The sequence below is a fragment of the Tursiops truncatus genome, chromosome 20 (assembly GCF_011762595.2).
Source record: "Tursiops truncatus isolate mTurTru1 chromosome 20, mTurTru1.mat.Y, whole genome shotgun sequence".
Classification (NCBI taxonomy): Eukaryota; Metazoa; Chordata; class Mammalia; order Artiodactyla; family Delphinidae; genus Tursiops; species Tursiops truncatus.
Window position 1 is genome coordinate 8,745,602 of NC_047053.1, and position 17,451 is coordinate 8,763,052.

Genomic DNA, 17,451 nt, shown 5'->3' on the forward strand with positions numbered 1-17,451 from the left:
GGAGAAACCTAGGTTTGGGGGCTATAGTCGGGAGGGTTTAAATTTTCTCACCTGGAAAGGGGTTGAATCACCACCCAAGCACCTCAGGAAGCAAAAATGGCCTGCCTACCTCCTGACTGCCAGACTTTTTTGCCCCGGGCCAGGTTAGGGGTTTGAGGAGCAGGAGGCACCAGAAAAGAGTTTGGTTTGGATTGGGGGGTTGGGTGTCCTCACCTCCCTCCCAGCACAACTCTGAGCCTGAGGGCTTTTGATCACCAGATGCCTGATCCGTTGTGCAAAGGCATTGACTTTAAATTGCCAGTGCTTAAGAAGGGAGGGGTAGCTGTTCAGAGCCACTGGGGCTGGAAGGCCTGACTTGGGTCTTGGGTGGGGAGGAGGCGTGGTCCCCTGGGGGGGGGAGTGTTGGGGGCTGGGAAGAACAGGACACCTGGTTGGCCTAAGGGAGGGGGAGGTTGGCGCCCTTCAGGAGGCGCGGTCGGCTGGGAGGGAGTAGGGAGGAGTCAGTCGTTAAAAGCAGTTCCCGGGCCTGGCGCACCCGGCAGTCACAGACGCTGAGGCCAGGTGAGAGGGCTGTGGCACTCGGGCTGTGCCTCCTGGCAGCTGCGGGACCCCAGAGCGCGAAGTTTTACCGCCTTCACCGAAGCCCGGGCCGGTGGCCGGCAGCTAATAGGGGGAGCGAGGCAGGGTCGGGGACCCCGCGGCCACAAGGAAAGAGCACAGCCTATCCAAGACTGGGTACCGGACAGCGGATTTTGCGCTTGACTCCCCAAACGTGCCGGATTGATTGGTGGCAGGGGCTCCATTATAAGGACTCTGAACTTGGGGACGATATATATACCTTTTAAGGACACGAGTCTCTCTGTAACGACTCCGGACTAGGAAGGCACTTCCATTTTAAGGATACCGGGTTTGGGGATCAACGTTTCACTTTGGAGGGGAGGGCGTGTAAGACGCCCTCTTAAGGCTTCCCTTCACCCCCGATGGCGCTACCCGGCTCCTCACAGGCCTGGAGGCTGGAACCTCCCACTCCCACAGCCCCTAACTCCTCGTCCTCGGGCTCCCAGGAGCGGGAGGGCGCCGGGAGCCCAGTGGTCTCCGGGGGGCTTCCCTTGGAGAAGGTGAAACGGCCCATGAACGCGTTCATGGTGTGGAGCTCCGCCCAGCGCCGCCAGATGGCGCAGCAGAACCCAAAGATGCACAACTCGGAGATCTCCAAGCGTCTGGGCGCGCAGTGGAAGCTGCTGGGCGAGGACGAGAAGCGGCCCTTCGTGGAAGAGGCTAAGCGGCTCCGGGCCCGGCACCTGCGCGACTACCCCGACTACAAGTACCGGCCCCGGCGCAAGACCAAGAGCGCGGGCCCCGGGTCGCCCCACTTCGGCCAGGGAAGCGGCGGCGTGGCTGGCGGCGGGCCTGTCTGGGGGCCCGGGTACACGACCACCCAGGGGAGCAGAGGCTTTGGGTACCAGCCCCCCAACTACTCGACAGCCTACCTGCCTGGCGGTTACGGGTGAGTGCCCGGGGAGCGGAATGAGGACGTGCCCCCCGCCTGCAGCCTGGGTGGGGGCGGATACCAGAGGGCCTGGCTGGCAGGGGCCCCCCCACCCAAGAAGGGGACACACCCGGAGAAGTTTGGGGGGCGCTCCGTGAAGGGTGGGAGAGTTCCGGGGAGCCAGGGTCTTTCTAGAGGACGTTTCCATCATAGTCTGTTGGTGGCGGCACCGCAGGAGCAGACCACAGTGCCCTGGATGTGACCGTGTTCTAGTTACCAGAATTTCCCGTTTCCCACCCCCGATTCTGGCCCTCGTGTGACCCAGCTTCCTCTCCCAGCCCCCGGGGCAAGGACAGGCCAAGCCCAGCTCTACCCCTTCCTGGCCTGCCGCCCCAAAAGAGGAAAACAGGCGCGCAGCACGCAAGCTCGCTCTTGAGCGTGCCCCAACACGGCGGCGGCGGCGCTGCTCTAAGCCGTCCTGGGGTCCGGTTCCCTACCGGCGGGACCCGGAGAGCCAGGGATGGGTAGGTGGGTGACAAGTTATACTTGTCTGCGCAGAGCTGCTCAGAACCACCCCCACATGCGAGCTGGGGACCCTCCTCGGCACCTCCAACCCAGGGGACCAAGTGCCTTCTAACCCCGGTGTTTCTCTTTGCAGCGCTTCCCACTGTAAACCGGAAGCCTCCTCGCCGTGCTCTCTCCCTCCGAGTAACCCAAGGTTCCAGGGGGAGCTGCTCCCCCCTTACAGCCCCTACCCACCCCCAGGCTCTCCCACTCTGTACAGCCCTCCCCTCCCAGGGGCCCCCATGCCCCTAACCCACCTCTAACCCTCATGGACATGGACCTCCCAGAGAGGTTTCCATCCTCCTTTTCTACCCAGAAACACCCCAATACCACCACCACCACCACCACCACCATTCCCAGGCTGCAAACCCTGTTCTAGAACTGTTGGACCACAGTTCAGAGGAGGTGGGCAGTACCCCCCAAAGCCCTGAAAGCCAGTGGGAACAAAAGACAGTTTTTTTTTTTTTTGTAGGCTGAACACAGTTTTGTACGATTACACCACGTCTCTGAGTCTTTATTGTACCATCTCTGTTCACCTTTACTGCAGCAGGAACCAGCAGTCTCCACTCCCTTCCGCCTGGACCTGCCAGAGCAGGAACCTTCACACCCCACCCTGGGGCCCTGCCTGAGTCAGTCATTCTTCTGTCCCCCTTCCCCCTTCCCCCACCAAGCACTGGGGTCCAGGAGACAGTTGAGCCAGGGTGCGGGAGGGAGGAATCCACAAGCACCTATTCCCTTCCACTGTCCAGCCTCTGTCCTCTAGGGTCAGAAGGGAAGTGGGGAAATGGGGGGGACAGGGTAAGAGTTTTGCCCAGAATAGGCAAGTAGCTGGAAACTTCTGCTAAAGAAAGAATCTCAGCTAAATGATTAAATGTCAGCCCGTAAATCTCTTCCCCTATCGTTTCTAAGGATCTGGGTCAACCAAGCATTTCCACTAAAGCTGCAATTGCAGAAGAACAGGGAATGATTAAAAGTCACACCAGCAGACTGGTTCAGACGGGAAGGATCCCAAGGTTGGGTGGATGAATAGAAACATGGAATGTGCTCCAGGAGCCAGCTCAACTACTGCTCCTTTTTCTTCTTGTGGGGAGCCTTTGCATTCCAGTAGAAGACGAGCTGGGCAGCGATGAGGCCATTGCAGAGGGAAGAGACTACAAAGGTTCCAGCCATGAGGGGGTCTCCAGTTTCCTGGGTGAGAGACATGGCTAGGGTTACTCTTCAGCATAGCCAAAAAGGGCTCCAGAGAGGGAGCAGCTTCAAGTCCATGGGGAGAGAGAGAAGTAAGGTGAGGTTATGGTGCCCTCTAGAGGGGAGGAGGTGCACTCACCTGAATGGAGGTGAAGATTCGGGCCAGGGAGCCCCCAAAGAGCAGAAAGACTGTGATGGCTGACAGCTGGCCCGTGTGCCCATTGCGGTAGTTGGTGGCTGCCTGGAGCAGCTGGGGAGGAGTTGAGACCCTTCGTTTTGTCATCTGAATTTGTCCAATGTTCCCATGACATTTCTGCATTCCCCTCAGTCCAACACCCCCAAACTTTGGGTTTCCCCTCTGCTCCTCACCCAGTCCCCCTTCCCAACATCCTCTTCCTTGTTCCCAGCACCCACCCTTCCCACGACCACAGCAGGCATGTTGGAGGCCTGGAGCAGGGTGACTACAGCCTGGGGCGTCAGTGGTGAAAGCAGCACCAGCAGGACCAGGGCGGAGCACGCTAGGAAGGCAACACCTGGGAGACAAGGAGATAAGGAGTCAGCAACCTCTGCGGCTTTCCCAGGCCTGCGTTCCCAGCAAGGCTCCCAACAGCTGCAGCCAGCTCCTGGCTCAATCCTCAGCACCTTTCACAGTCTGTCCTCTGTAGTGCAGGACCAGGAAGGCGATGGTGACCGTCTGGAGCATCAGGAACAGAGCTTCACCCCAAGAGCTGCAGAGTCAAGAGTTGGGGGGAAGAAACGTGGGCCTGGAAAGAGGCAGGGAAAGCCTCCATAGCCCATCCATCTTGGGGACCCAATTCTGATTATTCCCTGTCCTCCACAGCCCTGCTGGTTCCTCCCGGCAGCCCCCACCCGCTTGACCCAGGATAGGAAACTGGGCATTCTTGGGATTCTCACCTCCTCTCATCACCATAGATGATGGCTAGAGTTCCAGAAAGGCTTAAGCTTTCCTGCCCTTTTACCTCCCTCACCCTAATCCTTACTAGAGTTGTGACCATTTACCCTAGGAGATAAAGGGCGGGGCCCCTCACCTGAAGGGGAAGTTGTTGGTGATGCTGTAGACCATGGTCCCAGTCAACGCCATCAGCTCTAGCATTACCGACTGGAGACTCAACCCTTCCGCGCTCTTGGCTCCCAGGATTTTAAACACTTGGGGTAGTTTTACTGGAGAAAGAGGATGAAAAGGGCAGGGCTGAGGGGCTGACATCCCTTGGGAGCGCAGCACGACAGCTACAGAGCAGACTGGGAGGCATGTTAGCCCCGCTTCTGGTTAAGGGACCCATCCAGTTCATGGCATCTTAGCACTCCACCCACCTCCCAACAACAGGAAGGGAAGATGATAAGAAACATACCCAGAAGTGAGCCAGCCACAATGCCCAGCCCCAGGCCTTTGCTGAGGAGAATCTTGAGGCAGGGAACTAAGAAGAGAAAAAGAGGTAAGCAGAGATGACACTTACGGAACCCAAGCCAGGGGTTCCAGGAGGCAGCTCAGGTCTAAAGGCTTGAAGTGCTCCTTAAGACCTTGACATACCCACACAAAGGAAGCCTTGGGTGGTCTGGAGGCAGGTGAAAAAGGCCTAGTTCTTCCTACTCCAAATCATATCACGTTCAGACAAGGTGACTTTCCAAAACGGCTTTTACCATTCCTTTTTTCTGACCCAACCCTCCATTCCCTGCCATCACATCTAAACTCCTTAATCTGACTTCCAAACCTCTCCCTTGCTTCCCTGTATAGAGCTGAGCAATGCCCAAACGTCCTCTGATCCTTTATTCCCCGCCTCTGAGCCATTAGGCAATCCACTTCACATGTTTTCTTTCTCCAAGGATAGGTTTCCTCTGTATCACTCATTCCTGAACACTGTCTCTGGCCCCTACTCAGGGACTTGACCCTTCCAGGGCTTGCTTTTATGCTCTAGCCACCGACATCTTCTCTAGCCTTGAAGCCCTATCCCCAAGGTGCCTGGCCCAGTAGTAGTCAGATTCTCGTGGGTCCTGAACGCGGCTAAAACATTGTCCCGGGAGCACAGCTGGGGTACCAAGAACTGACGCGGGCAGACCGCGAAGGCTTCCCTAAAGGTCTGACGTCAGAAGCAGGTTTTGCTCTGGCGTCGCCTCGTAGATAGAAGGAGGAAGGCAGACAAGTTAATTCCAAAATTCGACCATGAGCAAACGTGGAAGCTGGAAGGAAAGCCACTGGGATGGCAGGATTCTTGGGGGAGCCGCAGAAGGCCTGGATTCATCAGAGGCTTTGAATCAGGTGTAACCTTGCTCCTGAAGGTATAGAGATCTATTACAGGTTGGAACGATCTAATCAGATTTTAAACTTTGTTTTGTAAAATTTGAGTCTTTTCGTCTTCCACCGTCGCTAAACCAAAGAACTACTCCCACCCGGCGACTCCCCTCTCTCGCTCAAATATGGAGTCCTCCCTCTACGGAGCCCGAGACATATCCGCCCCTCTCAGAAGCGACTTCCGCCCCGCGCGCCGTGGCAGCTGTCACTGCTGTCACTTAGTCCGCACTCACGCCCTATTTACGGCCGGAGGGCTCTGAAGCACAATTTTGACCGGATGCCGAATAAAACTCACCGTGAAGCAAGTCCCACTGGATGAAAATTTGGTCGTAGCATTTCTCAGGTAAAAGAATCGGCACCAGCACCCGTTTGAGCAGCCCATCTACCTCGGTCGCCATATTGAAAGGCTAGCTTCCGCCAACCCCTCAAACCGCCATTGACTTACGATGCGCATGCGCGCTCTGGGCACTCCGCCTCCCGTCTTCTCGCGATTAAACAGGGCTGCTGCTCTTGCCTTACTCCATCCCACCTTCGTTCGCGTAAAATAGGTCTCGCCCGGAGAGCACGTTTTTGGACGCGCCCACCCTGCTGCTCGAATTTTAACGCGTGCCAAATATGTACGCCTGCGCAGTTCCATCATTCGCGCCTTTGTTTACGCTTCCGCTTCGGCAACAAGATTTATCCTCCAGCCTTTCTCCGCTTCTCCTGCTCGACGCCATCTTGTCTTCTTCCAGCTGACTTTACATTGTACGAGGTTGAGACAGAAGGAGTGTGAGTCTCCAAAATGGCGTTGGGCGGGGGGTTCTGTAGCGTTCTCTCTCCTGGGCTCTCGGCGTCTCCAGAGGACACGGCACCGACGGGGGGGGGGCACAGTCTGAGCCAGGCATCCCTCCTTAGGCGCCGAGCCTATGCTTCTTCCTCCTCAGGTTCGCCCAGGCCTTCGCAGATGGGTGCGCCAGCAACTGCTGGGCCGGGACAGTGAAGCAGAGGAGGGGGAGGTGGGGAAGGTGAGCCCAGTTTCGGGGGACTGCAACGCCCTTAACCCCCGTGCGGGCCCAGCCCTGGCCGCCCCTGTGAAACGAGGGCCCTGGGGTTCCCTCTCACCCCACTGGCCCGAGGGCGCCACCTCTAGGCCAAGGCCCGCTCCTCGGCCTCCTGTGACCGCGTGCTGAGCCAGGGCTTGGGCCAGGCGGAGGGGGCCTAGCAGCTAGCCTTGGGAAAGGGCATCTTGGATTACGCGGCGGGAGCGATGCGCTCTGCCCCCCAGTGCCGGGACATCAGCTCTCGGCCATCTCGGTGGAGATGGGCCTGGCCATCAAGCTCTGTTGGCTGGGCGCCTGCTGGGAGTACCACACCCTTTGGGGACTACCACACCCTTTGGGGACTCCCGCACCACAGTCAGCAAGGTCATAACGGGGTGTCGGCGAGGCGGTGGTGTGGTTGTTTGGTCCCTGCCACGTGCTGCTCTCAGAGGGCTGGGCCTGCAGGTCCTGGCGGCTGCTTTCTGTAGCCGTACACGGCTGCTACAACCGGAAGGGTCCCATTCTGGACCCGGGGATGCTCATAGCTGATTGTAAAGGGTCTGGCACTTGTTGGTCGGGGAGGTCCTTTGAAGAATCTGGATTCAGGCTGCCTTGGAGGGTGCCACCATTAGGTGCGCCGCCACCATTAGGTGCGCCACCACCAGGGACTTCAGGTTGGCTCCGCGGGTCGCCCAGGCTGGAGGCATGTTGTTCCCAGGAGCATAGAGAGTGATCGTATGTGGAGTTCACAGTACGCATTGCTCCTGTGGTTGATGAAAACCCTTTGCAGGTGAGATAGGAGCATCCCAGGTGCGGGGAGAGTTTAATCCAGGCTGTTCGCTAGGCCTGGGCACACTGGGTAGGGCAGGGCATTTGAAACAGAGCAGGGCAGGGCTGTGACCTTCCCACCCACACTCATTGCTCTTGCTGCCTACTTTGCCTGTAACTGTAATATGAAGGTTGGGAAGAAGGCTGCTGGGATGGGTGGCTCCACTGGATTGGAGGAGAGAGGGAACTGGAGCAGCCAGGGGCCCCAGAAGAAGAGGAGGAAGGGAGGTGAAGCCGATTCGACACCAGCTGTGTCAGGCTTCGAAGGATGAACCCGTGAGGGCATTGGGCCACACAGTGACATTTTCATCCCTCCTCATCAGATGTTCCTGGCTCCCCAAGACTCAACCATGGAAGGTACAGAAAGGTGTGTGACAAGAAACTCATGGCTTTTAATCCTGGCAGGAAGGACAAGGAAAACCAAGGGTAAAGACTTGATCAAGTTTTATTATTCTCCCACTGGAGATGGGGGAGGGGGAATCAGTCATATTTAATAAACAGCTCTCTCCTCATTCCTCCCGATTGCATTATCTCGACTTTTGTTCATCAAGACAGGGAAGGAAGATAACTTTGTCTCTGAGTCAGTTCCGTGGTGAGAAATGAGGGCACCTCCTGGTGCCCTGGCTGTTGGGACAAATGCTCAGAGGGGCTGGTAAGTGGGTGGGCGTCTCCGGACGATGCAGAAGGTAACAAGCACCAGGGTGAGGAGGCCAAGTAAGATCAGGCCAATGATGAGAGGCAGCAAGATGGATCGGTCACTGGGGCAAGAGAAACCTGGCGGAAAAATAGGGCAAGTAGGCATCACAACGGTGGTGGTTGGAATAAAGGTGGAAGGAGGGAGGAGGGAATGTGGGATGTTGGGAAGTAGGAGATTGGTGAGGGGCTGGCTCACCTAGAGGACTCAGAGCAAAAAAGAAAAGGGGAGCCTGGGTAGAGTCTTATAGAGGAGGGGAGGACAGTTACCCTAGCTCTGACAAGATTGAGAGGGGGAGGAAATTTGGGGGTGCAGGAAGGGAGATTATAGGCCTGGGGGGGAGGGCTTTCAGTGCAGTGGGAAAATTCTGGGAGGGAAGGAATAGGTCTTACTTGGTCCAAAGGCCCCTGTGGGGGGCAGCTGAGCAGCTTGTAGCTTCAGGGAGAGCAGGTCCAGGTGGAAAGCTGGTGAAAGAATGACGCTTGCGTTTTTGCAACTGAAGCTCTGGCCCAGAGGGGTTTGGAGATCTCGAAGGGATGAATTCTGAACAGAGAATATCCACTCTGAAAGAATGAGGAAGGGTCAGCTCCATAGCCACATCCCCACCATACCCCCAGCCTAGGTCCCTTCAGGAGCCCAGACATCTAGTGCAAGTGATGAGAAAGGGAAGGTTACTCACGTGATGCCTGGGGGAAGGACACGTTGTACTCCACAGTCACATGGTTCAGGTAGACGGTGCTCTGCAGTGGCTCCTGGGGAGGTGACCAGGAAGATTCAGGGCAGCAGGGGAGAGTGGCATCCAGGTACACAGAGTAAGGAGTGCGGCAAGAAGTTGGTAGGGGTAGGGCACTTGGAGGGTGAGAGTGAGGGATGAGGGTTAAGTACCTGCTTGAATCCAAAGCTGAGCTGTCCATAGGGGAATGAGAGGAGCAAGTGGGGATGATTACTCTCACAGCCTCCTTGGGCCTTGGTTTTGTTGGGGTTCAGAACAGAGATTCCCCAGGCCTGCGGAAGTTAAAAGACGAGAGAGGGTCACGAGACTACACAGCTGTGCCGTTCAAGGTTCCCTGTTCCCTTTGTCTCCACCCTGTATTCGTCTACTTCTTTACTCTTCCTCCTTCCCTTCTGAACCGTAGCAGAAGGCCTCATCCCCCTCCCCTTATGTCCTCTACTGTTGTTTAGCTTTACCTCTCCTCCATCCTGGGTTGGGTACAGAACTCGAATCTGAATCTGGGCTTGGAGCCGGACGCAGGGCTGGGAACCGTTAGTCCAAATGTAGTCTCCTATCGCCTCCTTGGAGCCTGGGCTAGGACTTGGAGAGGGCGGAGGTGGTCCTGGGCGGGGGGATCTGGTGGAGGGTCCTGGGCTGGTGGCGGTGCTGTTGCTTGTTGGATGAGCTGTGGCATTTCCGTGACTGGTGGTGGTAGCAGGATGGTGAGTGGCTGTTGAAGACTCGTGGCTGGTGGTGCCGGTGGTGGTAGTTTTATGAGTGGTGGTAGCCGTGTAAGTGGTCGTTCTGTGGCTCTTGGTCGTTCTGTGGCTGGTTGTTCCAGGGCTTGTTGTGCTTTCTGTAGCTGTAGGTGTCACCGTGAAGGATGGCAGCAGAGTGGCCGATTTTTTATGAGGACAGTCATTCCCTGTCCCCTGGGCTTTCAGAGGAAACACTGGTTAGCAACCCAGGGGCAGGCTCCTTCCCAGGGACCCCCTCCCCTTCGTCCCCTTTCTCCCTACCTGCTAGTAGACCCAGCAAGGCCCCAGAGAAGAGCACAGCCAACCTCATGACAGAACAGCCTCCACCCAGAGTCCAGCTTGGTTCTGTGTCGGTACCAGCTGCCTGCCTGCTCAATCAACCCTATACCCTCTGCCTTCGTTCTTTTGGAAAAAGAGGAAATCAATCTTTGACTTCCTGTAACTGAGGTAACCCAACCCCCAGCCTGACTCAGACACCTCAGCCCCAGCCACCAATCTCTTAGTCATTAAAATTTTGTCATTGAGTTAGATGATTGGCCCTGGTGTCACCGAAGTAGGGGCCGTCAGCAACATGTGTCATGTGGATAGTGGGATGGAGTTTTGGGTAAGTGGATCCTTGGGGATTCATTTGTCTGCCTCAGCAAAACATGCCTAGTGGTTGTGACAAGTGATTATGGAGCCAGCAGCCCCTCCCTGTCAGAGTTCAATAGGATGTAAAACTTGAACATTTATTTCTACTCCCTTTCCTCTCCGTCTGTTGCTTCCTCTTTTTTTTTTTGCGGTACGTGGGCCTCTCACTGCCGTGGCCTCTCCCATTGCGGAGCACAGGCTCTGGACGCGCAGGCTCAGCGGCCATGGCTCACGGGCCCAGCCGCTCCGCAGCATGTGGGATCCTCCTGGACCGGGGCACGAACCCACGTCCCCTGCATCGGCAACCACTGCGCCACCAGGGAAGCCCCCCCCCCCTTTTTTTTTTAATTTATTTTTGCTGTGTTGGGTCTTCGTTTCTGTGCGAGGGCTTTCTCTAGTTGTGGCAAGCGGGGGCCACTCTTCATTGAGGTGCATGGGCCTCTCATTGTGGAGCATGGGCTCCAGATGCGCACGCTCAGTAATTGTGGCTCACAGGCCTAGTTGCTCCGCGGCATGTGGGATCTTCCCAGACCAGGGCTCGAACCCGTATCCCCTGCATTGGCAGGCAGATTCTCTACCACTGCGCCACCAGGGAAGTCCTGTTGCTTCCTCTTTGCTGAGACACATGAGGTACTTACGATGGTCTTTGCCCAGCCCCTTCCAGAAAAGTCATATTATCCAGTTAACACGACCATTTTCCAGTCAACAACAAAAAAAGCTCAACAGAAGGCAGTAGAGCTGTACCCAGTAGCAGATGGGAGGGAAGGGGAGGTAAGAAATGACAAACCAAGGCAGGCAGTTTCCAAGTCATTTTATTCAGAATTTTGTCTTTGTTTCCTGAATCAATAAATACTATACAAAACAATGTAAAAATGGCTACCATTTTCTCTCCCCTACTCCCCCGACCTGGGGACAACCCCCTGGGCCACCTAACTCGGGGGTTCTCCCTCCAGATTTGGTCCAGCAAATGAGGTGGACTGAATCATTTTCAGAGGAATTCAGGTGGGGTGGGGAGAGCCTCTGGGGTTTGGAGGTTGACTAGGTTAGGGAACTGGATTAGTGTTTTTGGGAGAAGAGACGGCGCCTACCCCAAAGAAAAGGGTGTCTAAAATGTTCACGGTTCCTTCTTTTGCCTCAAAAAGTGACATTTATTCAAAGAAAAAAAGAAAAAAATGACAAGATGTCCATCCCTTGACTCCCTTCCCTCCCCCCTCCTGCTGCTCCTCAGTGCCCCCCAAGGACTGAGCCCTGGCTGGGGCTAGGTAGCAGAACAGCCCATCTCAGATGAGGTCAGCAACATTGAGGGGCATCTCCTCAATGGAGGTGTTGTAGAAGGTCTCAATGTCTCGAAGAGTCCTCTTGTCTTCTTCTGTCACCATGTTAATAGCCACACCCTTACGGCCAAAACGGCCACCTCGACCGATTCTGGAAAACAAGGACACCTTAGAATAAGTGAGGATTAAAGAGTAAATAAGACGCTTCCCTGCAGGGAGGATTGGGCAGGAGGGGGCTGGGCTGGTTAACAGTCCAGATCTGCATTTACCTGTGGATGTAGTTTTCCCTGTTGGTGGGGAGGTCATAGTTGATGACTAAGGAAACCTGCTGCACATCGATGCCTCTGGCCTATGTCCAGAAAAAAGGCAGCTTCAGTGTGTGAATGAGAGGACACCCTAAGTCTATCCAGAAAGAGACTTAAGCATACATGTAGGCAGCCAAAGGAAGGCAAGGAAACAAACATCCCCTCTCCCCAGAAACCAGAGGCGTGCCAGATTTTATTCCAAGTTGCTACTTTCCTGAAGAGGGGCACTAGCAGGCCCCTTGGAAGAGGGAATCACCTTGGATTCTCACATCTTCCCTCCCCTCTTGTCCAAATGCCCTTCTACTTACCAGCAGGTCAGTGGTAATCAATACTCTGCTAGAGCCAGAGCGGAACTCCCTCATGATAACGTCTCGTTCTTTTTGGTCCATATCTCCGTGCTAGAACAGGAAATAGAACAGTGTAACGGTGTTACAAATAGGTGCATTGGTTCTGAGAGAACTGCCTGTGAGTAGGACCCTGACATGTGACTCTGCTGGTAAAACAAGGTGGAGAAACCTCACCATGGCAGAGACCGTGAAGTCTCGGGCATGCATTTTCTCAGTGAGCCAATCCACCTTCCTTCGGGTGTTGATGAAGATGACTGCCTGGGTGATGGTCAGGGTTTCATACAAGTCACACAGTGTGTCCAGTTTCCACTCCTGGTGGGGTGGGGGGAGGAGATCAGTCAGGGGCTATACCCAACAACTTACCACCAGGCCCGCCTCCTGCACTGGGCCCCACCTCTCGTTCCACATTGATGTAGAATTGGCGGATACCCTCCAGCGTCAACTCTTCTTTCTTGACAAGAATCCTAATTGGGTCCCTCATGAACTTCTTGGTCACCTCAAGCACATCGGAAGGCATTGTAGCTGACAGCAAAACCACCTAATGGAAAAAAAGAGCAGTCTCAGGGTAGGGGATACTCCAGAACTCCATGGTTCCCCTGGCACTTTTGGGTTTTTTACATGTCTGGATATCATCCAAATTTTTTTTTTTTTTTAACTTTTTGGCCACAACACGTGGCATGTAGGATCTTAGTTCCCTGAGCAGGGATCGAATCCATACCCCTTGCATGGGAAGTGCCAGGTCTTAACCCCTGGACTGCCAGGGAAGTCCCTCCTTTGGCACTTGATAATGCTCCATCATCACCCCAAGCACACCACAACCTACACAAAGCAACACACCACAACCTACACAAAGCAACTGTCAGCCATGCGAGCAAGACTCCAATGTCCTCCTCACCTGGGTGTTGCTATTGAGCTTTTGGAATATGTCATAGATCTGGTCCTTGAACCCACGGCTTAACATTTCATCAGCTTCATCCAGTACAAACATCTTGATGTATTTGGGAGCTGCAGAAAGAAAAACACCAACAGGTAGTTACTAGAGAAGTGTGAACTACCCCTAACTTTCCCAATAAAAAAAACAGGGACAGGCGGTCTGCTCTCAGAAGACAAAGACTGATCCTCTGCCTGGGACCCCCTTGCCAGGCCAGACAATAGCCCTGGGAAGTAGAACACTACATGGGCTGAGATGACAGGGAAGCCAGGCTCAGATGACACGCATGGGGTTCATCACAGAGCAACTCTCAGAGGATATCATTGGGAATCAAATTGTGGCCACGTTAAGAAACTGGAAAGGCATGGATAGGAAGTGACCCAGAGAGCTAGAAAATTGTACACTCACACAAGTATCTCCGGTTAAGCATGTCGAACACACGACCTGGGGTACCCACGATGATATGGGGAGCTTCCATCTGCAGCTTCTGCACCTCAGCACGCACATTGGTACCCCCAATGCAGGCATGGCACGAGGCACCCATGTAATCTCCTAAGGCCATAACTACCTTCTGTATCTGAACCAGAAAAACATAAGTGCTTGTATATTAGCTACAACTGCCAGGCACCATTTTAAGTGCTACGTATGTTATTCTTTCCAGCTCTGAGACAAACGCTATTAAGCTCACTTCTTTTTTTTTTTTGCGGTACACGGGCCTCTCACTGTTGCGGCCTCTCCTGCCGTGGAGCACAGGCTCCGGACGCGCAGGCTCAGCGGCCATGGTTCACGGGCCCAGCCGCTCCGCGGCATGTGGGATCTTCCCAGACCAGGGCATGAACCCGTGTCCCCTGCATCGGCAGGCGGACTCTCAACCACTGCGCCGCCAGGGAAGCCCGGCATGTTCACTCTTAAAGCATGTTCTAAACGTTAAGGGCCCTCGAGTGGAGCTCTACTGTAACTTCTTGCTCACACTGCCTTTGTTCAGAAGTTAAGCACAGAATGACCATGATACCTCCGTAGGACACTGTAAGAATACATTCCCCTAAACTCAGTAATCAACTTATGAGACAAGTGTTTCTGATTTTTTTCCCCTCCAAGACCCAGGAAATAGCCCAACATTTTATGTGCCCCAGCCATGAAACAGCTCTGGCCACCAACCCAGGCATCAAGCTACGATGAAGAAAGGACTAGACATCTGCTTTGCCCCTGACTGATTCAAGAGCACCACCACCAATCAGGTGTCTCTTTGCCCATTGCCAGGGGGTTTTCTTCATAGAACAGCCAAACTTGCCCAGCCAGCCAGGCTCCACCCAGCAGCCTTCCCTGTCTGACTCAGGAAATGGGTGGAGTAAGGGATGCTTACAGTGTTTGGTGAGGAAAAAGCTTACAACTAACCTACTAAGTCTTGAAACATAAAAGTCATCAACTGACTTTATAACATCTCTTTTCCCCATACTTCAGTTCTTCCAAAAGTGGTAGGAGTTGGAGCACAAATTCTGATTTCTGATTTATGTTAACCACTTACTAAATAAGTCCTTCAGGGGAAGAAAGGTAAACTCACCTGCTGAGCCAACTCTCTAGTGGGTGCCAGGACCAAGGCCTGGGTGGCCTTTAGATCCAATTCAATCTGCTGCAAAATTGATATGGCAAAAGTGGCCGTTTTCCCAGTCCCAGATTGGGCTTGAGCGATCACATCATAACCTAAACACAAATTAGGAGAGAAATTTTATATGGTAGAAAGCATTCTTTAGACTCGTGAGACATTCAACAGCCCTGCTGAATGAGATCAGTAAGCAACCAATAGAGATTTGTGCCCAGCAATAAGTGCTTCAGAGTCTACATGACAACACAGTATCCAAACAAGAACAGATCTGGACAATCAGGCCAGGTTTCAGCCATTTAGTACTGCACAAAATTGGGCTAGAAATACAGCTGTAAAAAGCCAGCATGATCTGGCTAAAACACTACCTTGTTGAAATTAAACCAGCAATCCATGTTTCCAGGGCATGAACCAGACATGGGCACAAACCAAAAGCCAAGCTGGGATAAACAAGGAGTTACTTTGTCCCTGGCTGATAAAAGACAGGCACCACCAACCAGGCGCCACTCTACCCAGGCCAGGGACAGTCCAGAACTTGTTCTGGGGCAGAAGGGTCTTACCCTTGATACAAGGAAGAATGGCTCGCTGCTGGATGGCAGAGGGCTTCTCAAAACCATAGGCGTAGATGCCACGGAGGAGTGACTCCGAAAGGTTCATGTCATCAAAGCTGTCAACAATCTCATTCCAGTTACTCTGTAGAAAACAAATTCAAGTAGGAGAAATAGGGCTGTGCTCTTACATTGGAGTAAACAGGACCTGGTGCCTGCACCAGCTTCAGAGCCCACAACCTCTCTTCTCCCCATGGAAGCCAGATGGTTGATAGTTCTACATGACCTGGGAAACCCCCCTAAGGGGCCAGCCCACTTGTAAACAGTGAACCTAGATGTTGTAGAAAGAACAGAATCTGAGTGACCCGTTTTAAACACACTTTAAAAACTTTAAACAAATTTCTGCAAGGGAGTTAAGGTGTCGTGTCTAACTACCTGGGAGTTTTATGTTACGTAGTACAGCTGAATCCTGGGTTTCAATCACTGGTGTATTCACTAAACCACCACTTCAAAAGCCAAAGAACAATGCTAGTGGCACCGCTTTTGCCAGAGTTAAAGGATAATGGTGGGAGGGGTCCAACCTCACCTCGATGACGCCTTCGGGTTCCATCCCATCGGGGCCATTGTCTCTAGATCTGTCGGTTTAAAAATACAGTATGTAGAAATTCTGACAACCACCCTCTTCCTAGCAGCAAACCAACTTTGCATGATGCCATCAGCCTTCACTCCCTAGTCCAAGCCCCACGTGTTCCCAAAAAAACATAATAGTTATTTTACAACTGAGTCAGGCCCCATCTCGGGAGCGGCTCAAGTCAAGCCGACCCCGACATGATAGAGTAACCTTCCTAGAAGACCCAGAGGCTGGAAGGAACCAATCTGCGCTTAAGGGGCGCGGAGGTGGTGCCTGCCTCCGGGCCCACGTGTCCTGAGCCTGACGCTCCAAGCCCAAACGCGTGCACCTCCCACCGTGGCCCCTGCCCGCCGGAAGTCCCGCCCTCTCCTCCCCAGATGCCAGGGTAGGACATCCCCTTCCCCCCACGTCATGCAGCTCGCGCCCTCCCCCACTCCCTCGAGCCCATCTCCCCCCCTCGCAGTGCCCGGATGTGGGAGGCCGCGGGCGGTGGCGGCCTCGCGCACAATGAGCCCCAGCCGAGCTAGCAAAGGGGGAGATTGCACAACACTTAGAAGCGAAACGGACTGGGGGAGGGGAACACCTCGGGACGCCATGTGCTTGCTCCCTCGACCACTCGGCGGCGTCCCCCCCCCCACCCCGGAACAAACCACATCCCGCCCGCCCCGTCGCGAAATGGCGTCGCCCTCCCATACCTCAGGCCGCTCACCCCCGAAGGAAAATGGACCTGACCATCCGCAGTTTGCCAATTGCCCGGCTTGTGCGGCAAAATGGACCCGCCCGCCCGGCGCCGGGTGGGCTCCTGGTGCCTCACGCGGCCGCTCCTCGGGATTAGGGTCGGTCCTGGCCGTCAAGAAAACCAGCACACAGAACGGCCGGCTTCTTCTCCCCCGACCCACAGCTCCACGCGACTCAGCGACTAGATTTGAGGACGCAGGCACCCCCGCCTTCGGCGAGTGGTACCATCAGAATCCTCCAGAATCCCGATCGCGCGAGCCCTCCGGCAGTGAGGCAACCGGGCCGGCGGCTCCGGGCCACGCACGGTCGCCTCTACCTCTCTTTTCCACGCCAGGTTGCCACCTCGCCGCCCGACTCAACGCCGGGGCTTCGCGCACCTCGTCGGTCGAGCCCTCGTAGCTCACCTCGCGCGCTGAGCCCCGAAACCTGGGCCGTCCTCGGCCTCTACCTAGGCCCTGGCGGCAACGTCGGCCGTGGACCCGCCCCTCACCGTCCCCTCCCACGGGTGCTCCCGGCTTGCTCGCCCCGCAACCCTGGGGGGGCCTAGGGCGGTGGACCTCAGCTTCCCCCGGTGGGGTCCTCGGAAGGGACAGCAGGGTAAGTAGCCACAATCTCTTGCAAATGTCTTTCTTACCGGGAATCCTGACTCGCAGACATGATCCTTAGAAACTAGGGCGGAGTGCCCGCCTATCGACAACTTATAGGGAGCCCAACCCCGCCCCAGCCATCGCATTGGCTTGGTCTCCTCGGCTCCGCCTGCCGCCGCTCAGCAACCCGGCGTGACGTTCATTCGTCGGCGCTCTGGCACGCAGCCACCATTGGATAGCTTGAGTGCCTATCAAGGTGAAGGCCCGCCCCGCGGCCTCATTGGCTAAAGGGCCCGC

General features: G+C 55.0%; 4 protein-coding genes and 4 non-coding genes across 11 annotated transcripts; 1 reads left to right on the top strand and 7 right to left on the bottom strand.

Moving 5' to 3' along the window:
* Positions 1 to 497: 497 nt before the first annotated feature.
* SOX15 (SRY-box transcription factor 15) lies at positions 498 to 7,919 on the top strand. Of its 3 annotated transcripts, none has more exons than XM_033848171.2 (2): positions 498 to 1,507; positions 2,526 to 7,919. In XM_033848171.2, the coding sequence occupies exons 1-2, from the start codon at positions 981 to 983 to the stop codon at positions 2,680 to 2,682; spliced, it is 684 nt and encodes a 227-aa protein (XP_033704062.1). In that variant the 5' UTR covers positions 498 to 980; the 3' UTR covers positions 2,683 to 7,919. The 3 variants fall into 3 exon arrangements, with proteins under 3 accessions (XP_033704062.1, XP_033704063.1, XP_033704061.1); XM_033848172.2 differs by having other exon boundaries at positions 500 to 1,507; positions 7,723 to 7,919; XM_033848170.2 differs by having other exon boundaries at positions 506 to 1,507; positions 2,148 to 2,549.
* Positions 2,552 to 5,988, bottom strand: MPDU1 (mannose-P-dolichol utilization defect 1). Its single transcript, XM_033848169.2, has 7 exons — positions 5,845 to 5,988; positions 4,612 to 4,677; positions 4,291 to 4,423; positions 3,884 to 3,969; positions 3,656 to 3,774; positions 3,381 to 3,491; positions 2,552 to 3,241 (listed from the first exon to the last, which is right to left on the bottom strand). The coding sequence occupies exons 1-7, from the start codon at positions 5,945 to 5,947 to the stop codon at positions 3,116 to 3,118; spliced, it is 744 nt and encodes a 247-aa protein (XP_033704060.1). The 5' UTR covers positions 5,948 to 5,988; the 3' UTR covers positions 2,552 to 3,115.
* On the bottom strand, positions 7,827 to 10,840 carry CD68 (CD68 molecule). The gene is made up of 6 exons (XM_033848168.2): positions 9,825 to 10,840; positions 9,282 to 9,742; positions 8,979 to 9,098; positions 8,773 to 8,845; positions 8,486 to 8,656; positions 7,827 to 8,173 (listed from the first exon to the last, which is right to left on the bottom strand). Exons 1-6 carry the CDS (start codon positions 9,871 to 9,873, stop codon positions 8,040 to 8,042), a joined length of 1,008 nt encoding a protein of 335 aa, XP_033704059.1. The 5' UTR covers positions 9,874 to 10,840; the 3' UTR covers positions 7,827 to 8,039.
* A 149-nt stretch (positions 10,841 to 10,989) lies between these two features.
* EIF4A1 (eukaryotic translation initiation factor 4A1) lies at positions 10,990 to 17,315 on the bottom strand. Of its 2 annotated transcripts, none has more exons than XM_033848154.2 (11): positions 17,125 to 17,315; positions 15,785 to 15,833; positions 15,211 to 15,343; positions 14,612 to 14,751; positions 13,459 to 13,627; positions 13,015 to 13,124; positions 12,514 to 12,657; positions 12,294 to 12,431; positions 12,081 to 12,170; positions 11,737 to 11,816; positions 10,990 to 11,618 (listed from the first exon to the last, which is right to left on the bottom strand). In XM_033848154.2, the coding sequence occupies exons 1-11, from the start codon at positions 17,298 to 17,300 to the stop codon at positions 11,474 to 11,476; spliced, it is 1,374 nt and encodes a 457-aa protein (XP_033704045.1). In that variant the 5' UTR covers positions 17,301 to 17,315; the 3' UTR covers positions 10,990 to 11,473. The 2 variants fall into 2 exon arrangements, with proteins under 2 accessions (XP_033704045.1, XP_033704046.1); XM_033848155.2 differs by having other exon boundaries at positions 17,202 to 17,282.
* Positions 11,894 to 12,035, bottom strand: LOC117309850 (small nucleolar RNA SNORA67). The gene has a single exon (XR_004524140.1). It is a non-coding gene; the product is annotated as a small nucleolar RNA SNORA67 (small nucleolar RNA).
* Positions 13,215 to 13,355, bottom strand: LOC117309887 (small nucleolar RNA SNORD10). The gene has a single exon (XR_004524175.1). It is a non-coding gene; the product is annotated as a small nucleolar RNA SNORD10 (small nucleolar RNA).
* LOC117309870 (small nucleolar RNA SNORA48) lies at positions 14,171 to 14,315 on the bottom strand. The gene has a single exon (XR_004524160.1). It is a non-coding gene; the product is annotated as a small nucleolar RNA SNORA48 (small nucleolar RNA).
* Positions 15,042 to 15,176, bottom strand: LOC117309869 (small nucleolar RNA SNORA48). The gene has a single exon (XR_004524159.1). It is a non-coding gene; the product is annotated as a small nucleolar RNA SNORA48 (small nucleolar RNA).
* Positions 17,316 to 17,451: the final 136 nt, after the last annotated feature.

What these genes read in the sequence shown, in the direction of transcription:
- SOX15 (XM_033848170.2), top strand. Translation starts at nt 981, where the DNA reads ATGGCGCTACCCGGCTCCTCACAGGCCTGGAGGCTGGAACCTCCCACT. An exon ending in TACCTGCCTGGCGGTTACGG is followed by an intron (nt 1,508 to 2,147) that starts GTGAGTGCCCGG and finishes TTCTCTTTGCAG; the next exon opens with CGCTTCCCACTGTAAACCGG.
- MPDU1 (XM_033848169.2), bottom strand. Translation starts at nt 5,947, where the DNA reads ATGGCGACCGAGGTAGATGGGCTGCTCAAACGGGTGCTGGTGCCGATT. An exon ending in TGTGGCTGGCTCACTTCTGG is followed by an intron (nt 4,424 to 4,611) that starts GTATGTTTCTTA and finishes CTCTTTCTCCAG; the next exon opens with TAAAACTACCCCAAGTGTTT. An exon ending in GAATCTTCACCTCCATTCAG is followed by an intron (nt 3,242 to 3,380) that starts GTGAGTGCACCT and finishes TCTCTCACCCAG; the next exon opens with GAAACTGGAGACCCCCTCAT.
- CD68 (XM_033848168.2), bottom strand. Translation starts at nt 9,873, where the DNA reads ATGAGGTTGGCTGTGCTCTTCTCTGGGGCCTTGCTGGGTCTACTAGCA. An exon ending in CTTGCTGGGTCTACTAGCAG is followed by an intron (nt 9,743 to 9,824) that starts GTAGGGAGAAAG and finishes TTCCTCTGAAAG; the next exon opens with CCCAGGGGACAGGGAATGAC. An exon ending in CAACCCAGGATGGAGGAGAG is followed by an intron (nt 9,099 to 9,281) that starts GTAAAGCTAAAC and finishes TAACTTCCGCAG; the next exon opens with GCCTGGGGAATCTCTGTTCT.
- EIF4A1 (XM_033848154.2), bottom strand. Translation starts at nt 17,300, where the DNA reads ATGCGATGGCTGGGGCGGGGTTGGGCTCCCTATAAGTTGTCGATAGGC. An exon ending in CCCCACCGGGGGAAGCTGAG is followed by an intron (nt 15,834 to 17,124) that starts GTCCACCGCCCT and finishes TTAAACCGACAG; the next exon opens with ATCTAGAGACAATGGCCCCG. An exon ending in CTAGAGAGTTGGCTCAGCAG is followed by an intron (nt 13,628 to 14,611) that starts GTGAGTTTACCT and finishes TTTCTGGTTCAG; the next exon opens with ATACAGAAGGTAGTTATGGC.